This window comes from Brassica napus, chromosome C3 (assembly GCF_020379485.1).
Source record: "Brassica napus cultivar Da-Ae chromosome C3, Da-Ae, whole genome shotgun sequence".
Classification (NCBI taxonomy): Eukaryota; Viridiplantae; Streptophyta; class Magnoliopsida; order Brassicales; family Brassicaceae; genus Brassica; species Brassica napus.
The window spans coordinates 39,264,730-39,284,953 of record NC_063446.1 but is presented as its reverse complement, the minus strand read 5'-3'; the positions used below and the strand labels follow the sequence as shown (position 1 = coordinate 39,284,953).

Genomic DNA, 20,224 nt, shown 5'->3' with positions numbered 1-20,224 from the left:
TGAAGAAAATAACCAAAATAAGTTTTATTAATGGGTAAAAATATGGTTAACTAATCTAGATTTAGAGTTTAGAATTAAGGGGTGGAGTTTTGGAGATAGGATTTCAAATTTAAAAAAAAAAATTAAAATTTAAAAATAAAAAAGCTATTTTAGTCATTTTCTTTATTGAGAGCTATTTTGTGACAAAAACTTTAAAAAAGTTATCCGAGAGAATTTCCGTATGTTTTATCTACCAATAATATAAGTGTAAATCCAAAAAGTTTAATTCTTTTTTGTATATGTAATTTTGTAATTTATCAAAATATTATTTTATAATTAAACCCAAAAATTAAATATTTATTATAAATGTGAAATATAAAAAAAAAATCAATCCCTTAGACTATATTTGCGTAGTGATTTTGCCACATGTTCTCTGTACAATCAATTTCACAAAACAAATATGACATGACTACTGAAATTGATGACAAGGCTTCCAAAAAATATGACATGGATAATTTTATTTAATGTTAATTTATATTTTTGGCAAACTTATTAGAATATGGTAATAATTCATATATTACATTTAATATTGATATCTCTTTTTGGTAAATTTTTTTTTAAATATAGTAATAGCTCATACATCATCTATAAAATAAATATATTCATATATAACATTTCAAATTTTGAAATATTATTATTTTGTATAATTATATAATTTGTATTACTAAAGTTTTCAAAAATTTCTACAATTTTTAAAAAATTTAAATATCTAATCGTAAGATCATTAGTTTCTTATATATCTACAAATTTTATAAATATTGTTTAGGCTAAATTTTTGATAATTATACAATTTATATCATTTTTATTAGTTTTATACAAATTGATTTAATATATATCAAATCTATATTAAATATTAGTAATAAAATAGTAAAATCTATAATATTTAATAAAATTTATTTTTAAATATAAGTTAGATTTAAAAAATTCGTTACTGAACATGGTGCAGGAAAACGATTCATTAATGCTTAAGTCCTATCCAAAATATAAATGTGAAATATAAAAAAAATCAAGGGGAATTGCCACTAATACCACTTTCCTAATACCACTTTTCAACTTTACACTTTTCAAGTTTACCATTAAAATTTTAATAAACAAAGTACCATTATACCCCTGAATAATTAAATCTAAATTACTCTCTTTCTCCCTCAATTCCAAATCTGAGAGTTCCCAGATTGATTTTGAATTCGACGGTGATCAAATCCGACGATCCTGACGAGTTCTCCGGACGGCACTGGCGAGTTCTTTGGTGGATTTGACGGCGCTGACGAATTCTCCGAAGAAGCTGAAAAACTCTACAAGCTCAGGCGAACAAGACGATCTCTCACTTTCTCCTCCATTGAGAAATCATGACAGTGGCGACGAGCGTTGATTCGCTTCTGGAGAAGCTCAAACAGGAGGAGCTTTACCTTCCACCAAGTAATTGAGAGTCCTTACATTCTCATAGCTGCCAATTTCCTCCTCCAACTCGTGCTTCTCCTCCGTCTTCTTCCTTTGTCTCTGTAAGTTCACCATTTACGCTTTTCATGTTTGTATGCGTGGAAACATGAGCTTTGCATTTTGCTTGAGTGGCTAGGATCGGAAACCTAATAGGAAATGATTTGGGGAAAAAGAAGTATCAATTTTATTGATTTGAGTTTAGTACTCGATGTACTGTATTGAGTTACGACGAAATCATTATCTTAGGGAAGATTACGATGTGATATTTTCAGATTTCTATTCTTAGTAATTAATTACAGAACAATGGAATATCTTTAGTGCTTAGATGAAATGAAAGAGGTATATTGAGACTACTTCTACTTTTGGCCACATTCTCTGACAATTTTGTTGCTTTTTAATAGGAATTAAGCTTGGTTAGGTTGGCATTTAATGCCCTGCAAGGTGTTCTTCTCTTATTAGCATACAGAAGCTCTCTTATGGATTATTCTCTGAGCCAGCTGATAGGACAACCCACCAAAGTCTGAGCTTGTGGCATCGGTTATCAAGCACTGACGCCTTGGAACAAATTCTTTGAAACATAGGCTGTTTTGGTTCTTTGGTCTTTCTTCTCCATAACTTCGTAGACCCATTTCATGAACTTCAAGTTGGAAGTTGAGGGAGAAGGGGGAGCTGTAAAGTAGGTGAAAATGAAAAAGCCAATAACAAGAGCCACTATACTCTTGTCAATCAAGCTTTTGCTATTGCTATGAGAAAGGTCCTAGAAGGCTCTATATATGGTCTGGATACATTAGGTGCATCTGCAGAACTGAGGCGTTCATCTAACATTGTGGTTTTGTAAACCCTTTATAAAATTTTATAAACCATTATAAATTCAGAAATCCCAAGTATCTCTCAATGCTCAATCATCTCAATGCTCAATTATACCTTTTTATAAGGCCTTATAAAAGAAACTGTAAAAGAATGATGTTCTTTAATAAGCAAGGAAATGGTGAAAAGTTGGTTAATTTAGTGATTCATAAACTCTTATAAATAGATTTATAAACCTTGTAAATTAATTTATGAACACTTATAAATAAATGTAAAAACTCTTATAAATAGCTTATAAGTTCTTGTAAATAGTTTTATAAACCATTTTAAATAGTTTTATAAACCATTTTAAATAGTTTTATAAATATTTATATATGTTTTAAAAACTTTATAGATGGTTGATACAGGTTTTATAAGCTCTTATATAATTTATAAGTGTTTTTATAAAGGTAACCCGCTTGAGGTATTTATTATAATTTTTATATTTATAAGGCCTTATAAAAGAAACCGTAAAATAATATATATATATATAGCCTTATGTTTTTATGTTTTCAGAAGGAAACACAATTTTCAAGAAGATTGGAATTGCAGAAAGAGAGAGAAGACACGTGTTTTTATATGTAATATATATGTTCTTGACACATATAAGAGAAACAAGACACATGTCTTTCTGTAATCTATATGTGTAACACGTATTCTTATAAGTGATTGTAAGCTGTAAATTATTTGTACTTTACATTTACTCTAGTTTCTTTTTTAAGAAAATTAGTAACGAGCATCTTCATGTATTTATATCACCGATTTTACTTTTTAAACTTTTTAAACTTATAATAGCTTTATGAATATTTTACTTCTAAATGTAAAGATTTATAAAATCTTATAAAAGATTTATAAACTCTTGTAAAAGATTTATTTTCTCTTACAAATTATGCGATGAAGATTATTAAACTCTTATAATATTTTTATAAACCCTTATATACAGATTTATAAGCCTCTATAAAATGTTATAAGACTTCATAAAATAATTACCTTTTGATATTCTAAAAATTCTTATAAATGATTTATAGACCCCTATAAAAAGTTTCTATATATTCATATAAATGATTTTTAAGACTTTATAAATGAAATTACCTTTCTAAATATTTATAAATGATTTTATAAAACCTTATAAATATTTGGTATATTCTTATAAGTGATTTTATAAAGGTTTATAAATCATTTATAGGAATATATATAAACTATTGATAAAAGTTTATAAATGATTTCTTAATTTTCATAAATGATTTATAGACATTTATAAATTATTTATTATCTTTATAAAGCCTTATACGAATTTTATTAAGATGATATAATTTGATATGGTTTCTCTGCCTCTTCTTTATAAAACAATTATATCATTTCTCAGATTTTCTTAGCAAACAGAGGTACATCATTAACATCATCCACAATCAACTAAAGGATACATATATAGACTCGGTAAGATTCAATCATGATTCATGAGCAAATCTACACTCAAGAACAATTCAACATCCATAAATATTCTATAATTCACCACAAAACAGTTAAGTCAGAGAGAAAGAGAAGCAGAAGATTCTCACTGCAGGAGGCAGGCCGAGCAGGACGATGGACGTAAAGCGAGCAAATCTTCTTGCCGGAGAAGTTTCTTGCCGCCCATAACACCGTCGTTTTGCTCCTCTCCACGTCTTCCGCCACAACCACGAAGATCGTCTGATCCACATCTAAAGCCGCCTCTAGAGACTTCTCCAACACTCCCCATTCTTCTTGGAGACACTCGCTCTTATTCTTAGCTAAGAACTATACAGCAAACTCAATATCCCCACGAACCTCTGCTGCCTCATCTCGCTGTTTTCCACCACATGAGGAATATATATAAACTATTGATAAAGGTTTATAAATGATTTCTAAATCTTCATAAATCATTCATAAACATTTATTACTTATTTATAATCCTTATAAACTGATTTTTTATAAACTCTTATAAATGAATTATATTTTAATAATATATTTAAAAAACCTTATAGACTGATTTTATAAAGTCTTATTAATTGTTTTATAAACCATTATAAATAATCTTTTATTTATTAACAATAATTTACAAACATTTATATTAGAATTATAGACACTTATAATAGCTTTATGAATATTTTACTTCTAAATGTTTGTAAAGATTTATAAACTCTTGAAAAAAATTTATGAACTCTTATAAATTGTGCTATGAAGATTATTAAACTCTTATAATATTTTTACAAACCCTTATATACAGATTCATAAACTTTTATAAATATATTTTTAAAACCTTAAAAATGATTTATAAGTTCTTATAAATAGTTTTATAAACCCTTATAAGAGGTTTCTAACATGCAAGATAATATAGATTAGCTAGAGCCCAAGCTGCAGCAAGACTACCTTCCTTTCCCTTGTATCAGAACTTTGCAATTGATCAACCTTCTCGGTGGGAAGATAAGGGACAGTTTCATCCATCCTAGGACCAACAGAGCCTCTCCCACGTTTGTTCCTGTCATTTACAAAGAGACTCAGAAGATGAAGAAAGCTAAAGGTAACAGAAGCTATAGCAAATAGACATATATACCGTAATTGGAGAAAAGACTCAATTCTCATCATCTCCTAAACATTCATCATCATCATCCAAGTACAGTCTTTTGTCCAATGGTGATTGATGAGTGATCTTTCTCTCCTCATTAATGGAGCTACATTTCTTATCCAAACTCCTTTTCGAGAAACTACTACTCCGCTTCATTTGGCTACTGCTGCTGCTGCTTTCCTCTCTTGATTTTCTTTTGAGCCTTTCGTTTTCTTGCTCCTGAGCCTTCCACATCTCATTGGTTTCTACCGCTCTGTTTGTTGTATTATGGTTAAGAAACATGCAAGAGATTAGAGTAAATAATTAACATATTGAGCTACATTGAGTACTAGACAGAAACGTAAGTCACAATATTGAACTGTTAAGAAATGCAGAACCCAAAACAAAACTTTCAGATTCTGCCAACTTTCTTATTGTGAATCGACCATTCACCAACAATTAAAATAATCCTCTTCCAAAAACATACAGCTATTGCTTCAACGAACAAAAGAATATCACACACTATAGCAATGCAAAGGCTTATCCTTTTTAATCTTAACTTTTGTAAAACGAAAATAAGTAAAGGGTGGAAAGAAAAGCATTACATTGTTGAACACCAAGGACAGTTGCTGTGAGAAACCTCGAGTTAGGTCGATGCCTTACATTAGGCTTCTCAAGATAAGCTCGAACACCATCTTTTTCAGCTTGTCTCCTCAACTCTGCTGCTTTTCTCAACAGAACCGAAGCTATTTGATTTTCAGTTTCCAGATCCATCAGCAGAAGCAGGCTGTTAAAGTAACCAAACACTCAAAATCTGATATAGAAAGCCTGAAAATTTTGTGCCACAAAACTTGTGGAAAAGCTATGGTCTTTGTATGTGAGAGAGAGCAAGTAAAAAAGTAAATGGAACAAAATCAACAACTGAGAAACAGAGGTTTCGCAATCAAGGAATCAGAGGAGATTAGTTCGCTAAAGGGAACAGATTCTGCAATTTAAGGCACAAGAAGAAACAAAAAAAAAATCTCAATGATTGTTCAATAAGATTTAAGAGAAAAACAAGAGTCAATGATGAAAATGGTGATTACCATTGTACATCAAAGCAAATCTGTGCTGGCAGGGTTGTGGCTCTCATATAAGCTTGAACACAACTTCTCGGGAACTGAACATATCAATTACATTACAAAATAACTTAGATTTACAAAGGGTTATAAAGGGTCTTAAGTTGTCAAAAACTCAATGTTTTCACAATCAAAACTGTTTATCTTAGATCGACCTGTACGGATTAGAAGTCTAAAGCAACCTTGTTTGATTTTTCGACTAGAGTAACCACAAAATTGAAATTTCGCAAAATTAATCGACACAAACAAAAAAGGAGAAATTAGATGCATACCAGTTGGGATCTTGTACAGAAGTAGGAGTCGACAGTGTGAACCGCAGAGAACCGGTGGAATGAGAGAGAGATGGTGGATTTCCGGTGAATCGGAGGCAGAGAGGAAGAAAAAATATCGCGAGAGAGAGATGGTGGATCTCCGGTGAATCGGAGGCAGAGAGGAAGAAAAAAGATCGCGAGAGAGAGAGAGAGGAAGAAAAGAGGATCGTGAGAGAGAGATAAAGTTAGGGCTAGTATGGTCTTTTGGTCATTAATGAAAAGTGTATTTATGATAATGTCTTCATACTAGTGGTATACTTAAAATGTGGTACCAAAGAAAGTGTAGAAGTAAAATTCTCCCAAAAATCAATGATTCATTAATGCTTAATATCTAAACCCAAATAATACTACAAGCTGCTAGTTTTCTACAAAACTACTAACAGGTCTAACGATTTTCTGAACGCTGATTATACTACATTGCAAACATTCCAAATTAATAATCAAATAAACATAAGACTCGGGTTCGAGCCATCGACTAGATGGTAGAGTCAAGACCATACAAAAACACAGACCCATGAATATACAAAGGTTCAAAGAGACAAAGGTAAACTATACATATTACATAAGCTTTACACAGATTCTTAAGCTTTTTTGCAGATGAGCCAGAGAAAGCTTTCAGGTTCCATCAATGGAGTGTCTTGTTCATGCTGCCATTAAGCAGAGACATTAGCCCACCGCCATGAACTCTCTCCTCCGGAATCATAAAGTCAAAGACGTTCCTCCCATTGCTGCTCCCACTGTTGTTGTTTGTTTCCGTTTCTGGTCTCTCAGCGTCCGTAAAGCTTAAAGATTTCATCGAAGGAGGCACAAGCACCTGCATTGGTATCATCACCTTCTGCCTCTTCTCAGGCTGATGATGTAGCGAGCCATCAATGGAGTCTGTGCAATCAGAAACAGCACTGACTCCAGACTGAGAATGATCAGTTGTAGTAGTAGTAGTAGTAGCAGTAGTTTGAGAAGAGGTAGAGACAAGTCCACGGAAAAGTCCAGGCCCAATCAAACCAATCTTGCTTCCACCTTTCTCCTGAGCTATACTGTTATGCGCAGCGCATAAACCGCTCTTCCCTCTAGCAAACTTCTCGCACTTCCAATCTCCTCCCCAAGAGCACCGTTTACCTCCACCATGCGCCTTGCAGAAGTCAGTACTCCCTTGCGCACTCTTCTCACACCCAATAGACTTACACCGTTTCCCACCACCATGCTTCACACAACAATCAGTCCTCCCACGAGCGCTCTTAGTACACCCTGCAACCACACATCTCTTCCCACCACCATGCGCTACACAGAAGCTCGTCCCACCGTGGACACTCTTAGGACAAATCCCACCTCCATCAAACATACAACGCTTCCCTCCACCGTGAGCTTTACAGAGCGGAGTACTACCTTCTGCTCCTTTAGTACATCCAGCGAATATGCAGCGTTTCCCACCACCGTGAGCTTTGCAGTAGTTTGTACTCCCTTGAGCACCTTTTGTACACCCTGGAGACTGACAACGCCTCCCACCACCGTGCGAGATACAAAGCCCGGCTTGACCCTCAGCGCTTCTTGTGCATCCTTCGATCCTACACCTCTTGCCACCGCCGTGTTTGATGCATAGCCCTGATTTGCCGCGCGCAGCTTTACCGCATCCCTCAGGGAACCCACAGCGTCTTCCACCTCCATGAGATATACAATAATCAGTTTTTCCTTCAGCGCTTTTGGTACATCCCAAGTGCTGGCATCTCTTTCCTCCACCGTGGGCTTTGCAGAAAGTGGTTTTGCTCTCGGCGCCTTTGTTGCAGCCTGGTTTTTGACATCTCTGACCACCTCCGTGGCCAATGCAGAGCCCTGATGCTCCTCTGGCTCCTTTGGTGCATCCCATGAACTTGCACTTTTTGGGGTTGGTCGTCCTGTGCTGAGAAGATGTGGCGGATACCGTTCTTTCAGAGAACTCTGACTCATGATGGCTCAGCTGTGAATTATTACTCCACTCTTGCATTCTTGAAGGTTTTCTAACGGTTTCGGTCCTTGCAGCGAAGAAAAGCGATGACATATAGCCACCAGATCGCTTTGCAGAGGTGGAACCCTCATCAGCTTGGGACACATTAGTCTCTGTATATGTCAGCAACGAGCAATCAAGGCTGCTGAAAGCATCCATGGTGGTGACAGCGGGAGGACCGAGTTGCAGAATTGAGTTGCCTCCTGATGAGAGTTCTTGAAAAGTCCCAGAAGAAGCTGAGACTTTGTTGACATTGTAATAGTAAGAGGGCGGTGTTGGACCTAAACCGAGAACCAAGCCGCAACCACCATCAGGACAGTTAGAAACATCAGAGCAAAGCTTGTGGTTGTAGTGAGTGCTTCCAAGGCATTTCAAGCTGAGAGCAGTGTCACCGTAATTGTGATCAAGCTTTGTAATACCGTTGGTACGAGAAAAGTGAAGGCCACTCTCGTTCAAATCCATATGAAGAAGACGGAAGGAAACAAACAGGAATATGCCTAGAAGAATAATACTTAAGAAGACCTTGTAAGCTACAATCAATCATAAAAGCAATTTGAGATATAAACATCTCCCACCACTGACAAACCCCCATGTGTCTGCCCTGTCCATATTCAAGTATGAGCAAGAACCTTCCTGCAGTAGTTACAAAAGAATCTCTGTCAGTACAAAGCAAATAAAGAAGAACAGTAAAAACTACTACAGTGAAATACAAATTGCAGTTAACGGAGTTACAAAGTACAGACCAATAATTGGATATTAACTGTGCTTGAAAAGGACTAAGCACCAACCAAGGTGACTTATGGTGGCCTTGGGTAAAAAGTGAAACTTGATGGTACATATATATATACCTTAGACCATCTCCAACCCACCCCTATTTCTATCTCTATATTTTCCCCTAAAATAGAGAAGCTCTGTTATAGAATTGAAAATGCTCCAATGTATGCTTTTATAATAGAATTCCTCTATTTATAGGGGAAAATATAGAGATATGATATTTCTAAAAGTAAATTTTTTCTATATTTTTCTTTAAAATAGAAGAACTCTGTTATAGAGCCATGCATCGGAGCATTTTCACCTCTATAATAGAGATTTTTATTTTAGAAGAAAATATAGAAGTGTAAATTGGAGATGCTCTTATAAGCATAAACGAAGGAGGAGAGGATAAGATAAGATTGGTTTAGAGAATAGTAGTACAATGTAAAAAAATTCAATTTTCTTTTTGCTAACTAATTCTTCAATTATTGTCACACAAACAACTAGAAAGAAAAATTATGTATTGTTTGAGAGATCATTTAGACTTTGATAACCTCCAAAGTCAAACCTTTTTTTTTTGATAAGCGATAACAACAATGTCTCAGGACTTTTTTTTTTGAGAATGTAACGAGCAAATCTGGCGAAACCACACTCTTGCACAATAGATCCGGCGGTCACTAAGAGGAGGAGATTTAAATGATATAGCTTAGCTCCATAGAAACGAGAAGTGACGATGGCAGTAGCGTTGAAGGAGATGCAACGACAGTGGGGTTGGAGGGGAACAAGTGATTGGACGGGATTAGCGAACATTCACGGACTGGACGCAAAAGAATCACCGGAGATAGTGGAAAACACCTCGGACCGAAGAGTGAAGTACTTCACGACTGTAATGGGGAAGATGGAGGTAGCTTGTGACGTGGGAGGGAAACAGTAGCCAACAGATGCAAGAGGCCTGAGCTCTCTGTGATAATCGGAACAGTAGATAGATCTGAGGCTAGCGGAGGCGACAGGAGGACAAGATAAGGCAGCTCGACGGTGCCGGAAGGAAGGTCTTGTAGGAGAGCAACGGAGACGCAAACTCTTCGAACTATGCAGTGGCCGAGCACCAGAACGAGTCTCAATTAGCAGATCCGGGTCTGCGGGAGAGAGGCCGAAGTCAGAGGTGGATACAACGCGACCAGAAGCCGTGTCACCACTCGCCGGAGGCCGCTTCCATGGCTCCAACTGCAGCTCGAGCAACAACAAAACAAAAGCGAAAAGCATAACAGAATGAGGTAGACGGGACATAGCTGAACACGAGAGAGAAAGAAGGCGACGCCGGCGAGCAGGGGCTCCACCGGCGCCGAAAGGAGAATGAAGATGCGGCGCCTCGATCTTAGTGTTTGGGGGCGACTGAAATTAAGGCACCTCATTTTTCCTATTTTCTTTTTATGTGGATTGTGTAGTGATATATATCAGCTGATCGAGTTCTACAAACTTGATGATGTTTTTATCATTTCTTGTTATTTTAATAAATGAGAAAGAACAAAAATATTATTGTAATCATGCCAGAAATATGGAGTAAAATATAGAATTAGATGGCATCATGTAACCTAGTATTATTGAATTAGATCCCACTATCCAAATGCTAAGCACCTGCAGGACCGGCTCAATGGTGTCATGGGTCCTGGAGCAAAAACAAAAAAAATTAATTTCCAAACTATTATTATTATTTAAAAAATTTGATAGACATATGTTTTTTTTTTCAAAATACCAGAAGTATTTTTTAAAATAAATCTATGAAAATAAAAAAAATACTTTCATATAAAAAAATGTGGACTCCTTTTCTTATTTTTAATATAAAAATACATGTATTTTTTTAAAAAATCAGACTCTTATATATTAAGAAATAGATGGACAACGGATTGGGTCCGGGACGGTCACACCGCTCGCCCCCTATCTAAGCCGGCCATGAGCACTTATGGCATAAAGCTTCCAAAAAAATATTTACGAATCTATACTTGTACTTACATCTAGATCTATATGTTTAAATGGTCAGGTCTCTACTCAAGCAGAAGACATGTTTTAATCAAAACATTGATGGTAATTTGTGTGCATACATATTAGAAAACAAGCACAAATACAAACGTAAAGGAACATGTAGATGATTAGTGGGAGGGAAATGTTAGAGCATCTCCAATGTACACTTTTATATTTTCCTCTAAAATAGAGATCTCTATTATAGAGCTGAAAATGCTCCAATGTATGCTTCTATAATAGAGTTTCTCTATTTTAGAGGAAAATATAGAGGAAAATTACTTTTTGCCTCTATATTTAGAGGTATAAATATCATATCTCTATATTTTCTCCTATAAATAGAAGAACTCTATTATAGAGACATACATTAGAGTATTTTCACATCTATAATAGAGTTTCTCTATTTTAGAGGAAAATATAGAGATAGAAATAAGGGTGAGTTGGAGATGGTCTTAGATGTGCGCTGTGAGGAAAAATATGGACAAAGTATTATATATTTTACGGTACATTTAAAAAAAAAAAATTCATGGTGTGATGAGAGAATTGCAGCAACGGACCACACCATATTGAAGAAGACTATTTAAAAATGAAAATGAAGTTTGATTTTTATGTTGCTCCAAGAGGCAATTCCTATTACGTCAGCCAATGGGTTCCTTGCAGAGTGGAAGAATCTATCATTTATTTTAGTTATACTGAATTAAATATTAGAGGAAAAAGTACAAAAATGAAATAAAATAAAAGGGAATCTTACTATTATATTATTAAGTCGACGATTCCGTCATCCTTGTCCTCATCTCTCCACGCGAACTTGCTGACGTCCACAATATTTTATACCTTCTTTTACTTTATAATTATAATATCTTGGCGAAAATGTGTGTGTGGAAACACGAAAGCATTGTTGCATTATTTTTAGACAAGGTTTAGGTTCTGACTACATGTAGAGTTTAGGGAGTTGGTTCGCATGTCATATACATTTTTTATTTCAGAAAGTTTACTAACTGATGTTAAAAGAAAACACTAAGATCCTAGATGGACTGTACATAATTTGATTTTAATACGAAATAAAGGCCCAATTATAGCCCAGGTTCAGCCCAAACCCGCTTACTTGCTTCTCTGTAAGTAAAAGCTCAGTATAGGAATCTATAATCCAATACATAAAAGCTTTGGATTTGTTCACACACACTAACTCCAAGAGAAGAGATCTTAACTCAACTCAGACACACAATTTGTGTGAAAGCGGAGTGTTATGTTTCATTGAAAACAGAAACCTAAACCATATAGAGACCAATATAGAAACAACATAACCTTAAACTGGTAATTTTTGAAAATTAGATGTATATTTTTAGTTTCTCTAACTTCAAGATTCTCAAGAGTTGTATGTACTTTGGTAAGGCTAACATGGGGCAAAGACTTGTTGGCTTATATAAAAAAATAGTGTTTGATATGCTTCAATTGTACGGAATCGATGTGTAGTAGAGTAATAAAGCACATCGTTACAATTATAAGCCTCTTTAAACTATCTCTAACCATAAGGCCACTCTCTCTGCCCCAAATTCACACATCAAGATCCAACAAGCCCTTTGTACCGAGCGTGTGACATTATGAACGTGAACAAGATTACACAAATTGCTCCCGTCAGGATCACGACCTGCAACGACAACAACATCCGATATAGGTTAACCCTGATATTACTTCTTTAACAAGCAGATTGAGATCTTGTTTGCATACATATTTGAACATGTATCCATGGTTATCGTTCCATGTGTATGGAATGTTCATCCCGAAGATTCCAGCAACAAGAGAGTAAAATGCTGAGCAAACGGTTCCAGAACTTAACACAAGCTCCAACTGCAGGTTTTTTTTTTTTGGAGATAATCAAGAAGATGATAAAACAAAGAAACGCTTTGGTTTTCAAGATTCACGTACCTGAATCAGCTGATTACGATGATTGTCTAGCTGCAAAAACAAGAATCAATGATTACAAGTTTTAGATTAAGATGTTACGAAAATTCGGATTAGAGGATTCGTTTTTGGTTACTTGGATGTTAATGTAGTCCTCTGTGTCATCGATGTACTCACGTAGCTGCATCAAAAAAAAAAAAAAAACAGGAGAGTGAGAAGAGCAGTTTTCAAGAACTAAAAACAAAGAAGAAGCAAGAACATAACTGTTGTTAATCTATTCAGAGTGCTGTCGATTTGCATGAAGTATGCCTGTAAAAAGATATCGAAGCATTAGACGTCACATGTGAATATAAGATAAAAAAAAACCTTTGTGGAGTAAGAACAAACCTCGAGCAACATTTCAAGTTCTTCAACATCATTTTCATCGCCACGAGCTGTGGCTAAACTCGCTCTGCTAGCTCTTGAAATCTTGGAACCTATTGTTGGGGAAGTAAGATAGCAGTTTGGACTACTTGACGCGGAGGAAGCACTAGAGAGTTTCCTTGAGAGGTAAAGATCCGCCATGTCATCGTCATCATCCAGCAACTGTTCGAGCTCATCTCTTACCTACAAAAGGCAATGAAGCTTCTTCATCATCTCCTTCTATTACAAACAGCCTTTCTATGCAAAATAGCTCACCTTTTGAACTCGAGCTGTCAACCGAGTCATGGCACTCTTCAACTTCCGAACTCTATCCAAGTTACGGCTGCTAATCTACAAGATCAATGTAACAAAACACCGTTCAAAATTGGATCATCACTGGTGGTGATAACTAAACGGTGAGTGTACCTACCTTCGAGGTAAGCTCATCCAAAGCAGGATAAGCAGCTGTTTCTAACTCTGTTGTCCTTGCAGCCAAGAAGCTACATATTGCTTCCAAGAAAACCTCCAGCGCCCGGAACTCAAACGGGGAATCTATGTTGCAATGACATTTCAATAAACCAATTAAAAAATAAAGATTACAAGTGCTTTGAAAAAAAAGCTAAAGAGTTTGTGGAGATAAGTACCATCTTCTTCACCAGCATCAGCGTCATTCTGTGCAGCTGAGCTCTCTTTCCCATCTCCTTGACCATGCTGTGCTTCGTTTCCAACAGGTAAGCGTCTTTCTAGCTCCTTCAGAACGGGAATAACATTCTCATCCGATGGATCCCTAAGCAAAACCTGTAATAAAATCAATTTATTAACACAAGATGAGAGATAAGAAAACCTAATTTAGGGAATGCTAAGCTAAACCCTAATTCTATTAGCAAAATCAACATAGATGAAAGTGTGAATCTTTAAAACACTAGTAACCTATTCAGACTCTATCAAGGCCCAGACAAATCAAAACTAACCTCATCGGCAGTGATAATCGCCTTGATATGCTGCAACAAACACACACAAATCAAACTCTGAGACAAAACAAAACCCAAATTAGATGAAACTGAACAAATCCTCACCTCCAAATTCAACACAACGGCTCTCTCTCGGCCAAGAATAGTAGACGGGTACGACAGATTCGGGTCGAGGATCCTGAGATCGCGAGCGTGGATCTGAACACGGTGCATGATAGCATACTTATCGACATCTAGCGTCTCACTCTCCCCCGTCGCGACTATGCTGACCCAACTCCGAGACGACTGAAGCTTCGTCTTCTTCCCCGGCAAAGGATCCGCCGCCGCAACCGCGTTTCCGTTATTATTATACGCCATGTCTGAAAACAATCCCTCGCCGTCGCCGTCTGAAGATTCGGAGAAGCGAAGAACCGTCCTCTCTGCTCTTCCTTTTTCATTAAAGAAGATATTCGCAAATCTTTTCCTTACCGATCTTTTTTAGTTTAGTTTTGGCCGGTGAGTTTTTAACAGTTTCAGACAAAAAAGGAAACGTGAACTCTGTTCTGTTACAGAGGTTAAATGTATTTTCAAATCTAACCGGAGATAACCGAATAAACCGGTAATGATGTTCATGATTTTCGGTTGGTCTATGCAGCTCCGGTGATTTAGCAGTATCTAAAGTTCTAAACCTAATATCCGGATCTTTTGGGCTAAGATAACACCATCGTGTAAAAAGATAATTACATGATAACCCGAAGGAGTGAATTTTTATAATAATATTTGTTCATGGTTTTAACATTTTGCAACACTATCATCTTTATCGATCGTAAAATGACGAATACAAATATTGATCTCTTAAGTGTACCATCGTTGTTGAACAGTTAACATATTACATCTTATTTTAATTATTTTTTTAAGACTTCATATCGGAAAAAAGAAATTAAGTTTTGCGGCTGACACAAATCACCAAAACCAGATAGACAATATCGATTGTAAAATGACAAAAGATGATTAGGTTTTCTGCTCTCGATTTGTTTACTATTGACTTTCCATAAGTGATTTCATTTTCTACCTTTATAAAATTGTGTTTTTGTTTTTGTTTATGTTTCATTGATATGAGTTTAGTTTTTTTTTTTTTTAACTTATTCTATAAATTCAGTGAATTACGTAAGTTTCAATTTAAAATTTAAAAAATAGACATTTGTAAAAAATAGTTCCACTCTAAATACATGTCTAATATTCAAAATTTTGAAGAAAATCACCGGTAAACTCTATTCACAGGTTAGTGTTCAAATCTAATATCTCTGTAATATTAGTGTTCAAATCTAATATCAAAATGATAACTTTAATGAATTAATTTAATTATTATAATGACATTATTAACATTTTTATTTAACTTTTTCTTTGTTAATATTTGTTTCCAAATCACCTTATTCTGAAAAAGCAATATCTTTCATATAAACATCTAGTTTTTTTTAATTTAATAAAAATGAATTTAAATTTATACAAAATAAAAAGGAATTTAATAGAAAAGACAATATCTTAATTAAATATACATATATATCAATTTTTTTATATTTAAAGTATGTAATTTAGTAAAAACGAATTTATTTTACATAAATAAAAAGGAATAGAAGATAAAAATAATAACTTTCATATACAAATATATCAAAATTTTACATTTAAAACCTATAATAACAACTAAAATATTATATATAATTTCGGTTAATAGCAATTATTATTTTTTTCCTTTTTTTCTTAATAAAATTTTAAAAAAAAATTTAACTAAATTTTCATTTTTGCACTAACTAAATTTTTAGCTTAAATTTTCTTTTTACAATAGCACATAAAAATACAGTTAAATATATACAAAATGTAAAAAGATAGAATATATATAAAAGAAAATTATTTTTCTTTTTATTTGTCCAAAAATCATAAACAAAAAATAAATATCTATAAATTTATATAAATTTATAAAATATATACATATATTTTATTGAAATACATATATAAAATCATACATACATATATCTATATATATATATATATATATATATTTATCAACCGAAGGAAAAACTAAACAAAGTATGATTAATAATATTATTCTTATTTTAGTCTAATTATAAAAAAAATTATGATATAACCCAATACCAAAATATAAATAGCGAAACCAATCAAAATATGAACAATTAAATCAAACAATTATTATGAATTATATATTATATATAAATAAATAAATATATATATATATATATATATTTAATAATTTTCAAAATATTACAAATTATGTTTATTAATGCATATCTGATTTAATATTTATTGTTTTTAAATTTTCAAAACAACATATATCAAACTATACAAAATTTTATAAAATATCTTTACAAATATAATAGAATAAACTGAACTACCTACTAATAAACCAATTTTAACCTGACTAAAACAAAAAAATCATCATCAATTTAAAATAATAGATGCAAATCAACATACCGTAACAAATAGTTAAATTAATACAAAACATTATATTTCAAATCACATATCTGATTAAGACGAGAACATAAAGATACTTAATTCAATTTTTATCATACAAAAAAATTACAAAATTACTTAAAACCTAAACATACAAAACCAAATATTTTTTAATACTATAATTTATTTATTTTAAAAACTTTTATTCTCATGCATGATCATGAGAAAATCACATAGTAGTCTTTTAATTAGTAATGCATGTATGAACAATTAATTATAACACTTTTATGTCCGCATGCGTGGGAAAAATACCTAGTTTCAAGTTGTTATAGAATATAAGTGCAGACTCGAAATATAAATGGATGTCTATTATATATTCACCAGTTTGGTCTAAAAATATCTAATTCTAGAACAACAAAACAAATTACTTATTTTATTGACCTACACTTTTGAAGTTTAGTTACTTAAGAGTATACTGATAAAAATATATATAATATTTAATCATTCTAGTATATGTAAACTATGTATAAAATAATAACTGTTTGATTTATCAAATGATAAACCAGAAAACTTATAATAAATAGTTCAAATCTCTCATTCTTACAATTATAATAGCTAGATAGGGTATTACAGAGAAACAAATATAAGACGAATGATCAAATCTCTCATTCTTCGAACAAACTCAAAAGGAGGTGATTGAAATCTTTTCATGATATTTCATTAAAAGCTTTGAAATCTTTTCATGATATTTCATTAAAAGCTTTGAAATCTTTTCATGATATTTCATGATATTTCATTAAAAGCTTTTTAGGAATAAAAATCATGACTAAATTATTTAATCTGAATGAAATAAAATATATAGTGCTTCCATTATTAAAAATCACTTCGATTTGAAAAAGTGTATTTCTCGGATTGTCTGGATCAAATAGCATATTAGTAACCAGCTATCTAAAAAATAATTTGTACATTAGGGTAACCACATAAATCAAAACCAATACATTTTGTTAATTTACAATAACGGTTTTAGTAAATAAATCAAAACAATCATTTTACTTACTTTATATGATATATAATTAAGCTTTAGTGATATTGACAGATGTATCTAGTATATTTTAATATAAATAATTATTATTGACATTTTCTACTCATATGGTTTTATTAACATTTGTATATTTGATGCAACAAAAATTTAAATTGTTAATCGCAAAACTTTTAATGTGAGGTTTTTCAATACACATTTTAAAATTAAAATATTAAGATCTCAATAAAAATTTTGACGCAAATTTTGAAATTAACATATTTTTATATTTTTATATAGTAACTAATTTATTTTAAATAATATTAATATATATGCATAATGTGAATATCTATTAATGAGACTTCATATTCATACGATTTATGATCATTTGCATCTTACTTGAACAAAAAAAGTTAAACCACTGATCACAAAATTTTCAATGTGGGAATTTTATCATTTTTAGTAATTTATAGCCGTTTTAAAAAATTTAAAATATAACTTATAAGAAAAAATCTAATTTTTTTTTATTATATGCTTAATGTGATTTTTAATTTTTTTAATAATATAATATTAAACAAAAAAGAGAGATGATACAAAATCGTTATCAAATATATATTATTCATAATCATTAATTGTCATATATATGTTAATCATATTAGGTAATTCTGTAGCTTTTATTTAAGGAAAGAAAGAATATTCTTTTGTACACTACCAATCAATTTGATAGTTAGTTTAGTAAAAAATATAATATATATTTATATGGACCAACTTATTTTTCTAACGATTCTAAGAATCATCCTCGTGATGACACGTGGCTACGAAACATGTTGTAATGCTCCATGATTAGTATATACTAGATGATAACCCGCGAGCATGCGCGGGGTGAGTCTTATAATAATGTTTGTTTATGAAATGATTTTAACATTTTGCAACACTATAATCTTTATCGATTATAAAATGACGAATACAAATATTAGTCTCTTAAATATATCATCGTTGTTGAAAAGTTAACGTAATACATTTCATTTTAATAATTTTTAAGACTTCATATGCACAAAAGGAAATTAAGTTTTGCGGCTGACACAAATCACCAAAACCAAATAGGCAACATCGATTGTATAATGACGAAAGAAGATTAGGTTTTCTGCTCTCGATTTATTTACTATTGACTCTCCATAAGTGATTTCATTTTCTACATCTATAGAATTGTGCTTTCGTTCTCGTGTTTGTTTCATTGATATGAGTTAAGTTTTTTTTTTTAACTTCTTTTATGAATTCAGTGAATTACATAAGTGTCAATTAAAAAAATGGATACCTGTACAAATTAGTTTCATTCCATATACATATCTAAGAATCAAAATTTTGAAAAAAAATCACCGGGAAACTATATTAACAGGTTAGTGTTCAAATCTAATATATCAAGCTATTATAGAATATAAGTGCAAACTTGAAGTATAAATGTTTGTCTAGTATATATTCACCAGCTCGGTCTAAAAATCATTTAATCAAAACAACAAAACAAATTACTTATTTTACCAGTTCGGGTAATATCTGAATCCAAACCCGAACGGATATCCGAAGGTAACCAAACATAAGTATATTTAACTCTATATTTCCAGATTATTTCTCTCATTTTATTTGAAATATTTATATTAATGATTCTTATTGCTCAAAATTAGATAATATAAATATAATTATGGACAAAATCATTTGCTACTCACTTAAAATACATATCAAGTTCTTGTTTCTTGCATTAACAAAAGTTGCATCTAAAATTTCAAAACAACAACTAAATTAGTGTCTTTCTATTTTTAAAGTTTTATCTCCAAACATATTAATAGTTTAATCTTTTAAAAATTAAAAAAAACAGTTAAGTTAAAATATTTTTAAATACAAAAATTTAAACAATGAACAATTTATTTATTTTTTCTTCAAAATTTAAATATCTGAACCCGACCCAAAATATCCGAACCCGAACATAAAATATCCGAACCCGACTCGAAGTGTAGAAATACCCGAACGGGTTCTATACCATTCTACTGAAATATTCGATACAGACCTAAACGTGTATCCGAACGCCCACCCCTATGATATATGATCATTTGTATCTTGGTTAAACAAAAAAAAAAGTTAAACCATTGATCACAATTTTTTTAATGTGGGACTTTTACCATTTTTAATAATTTATAGTCGTTTTTAAAAATTCAAGATATAACATATAAGAAAAAATCTAATTGTTTTTATTATATGCTTAATGTGTTTGTTTAATTTCTTTTAATAGTATAAAATTAAACAAAAGAGAGAGAGGTTATAAATTTTTTTATCAAATATATATTATTCATAATCATTAATTGTCATATATATGTTAACCATATTAGGTAATTCAGTAGCTTTTATTTCAAGAAAGAAAAAAATATTCTTTTGT

General features: G+C 32.3%; 2 protein-coding genes across 2 annotated transcripts; both read right to left on the bottom strand.

The window, feature by feature from the left end:
* Positions 1-6,724: 6,724 nt before the first annotated feature.
* LOC106377241 (filaggrin-2) lies at positions 6,725-9,653 on the bottom strand. Its single transcript, XM_022699765.2, has one exon. The coding sequence runs from the start codon at positions 8,752-8,754 to the stop codon at positions 6,940-6,942; it is 1,815 nt and encodes a 604-aa protein (XP_022555486.1). The 5' UTR covers positions 8,755-9,653; the 3' UTR covers positions 6,725-6,939.
* Positions 9,654-12,462: 2,809 nt separating this feature from the next.
* LOC106377240 (magnesium transporter MRS2-2) lies at positions 12,463-14,843 on the bottom strand. The gene is made up of 11 exons (XM_013817439.3): positions 14,442-14,843; positions 14,337-14,366; positions 14,010-14,163; positions 13,796-13,917; positions 13,642-13,716; positions 13,351-13,569; positions 13,228-13,272; positions 13,100-13,144; positions 12,988-13,017; positions 12,790-12,909; positions 12,463-12,709 (listed from the first exon to the last, which is right to left on the bottom strand). The coding sequence occupies exons 1-11, from the start codon at positions 14,691-14,693 to the stop codon at positions 12,623-12,625; spliced, it is 1,179 nt and encodes a 392-aa protein (XP_013672893.1). The 5' UTR covers positions 14,694-14,843; the 3' UTR covers positions 12,463-12,622.
* Positions 14,844-20,224: the final 5,381 nt, after the last annotated feature.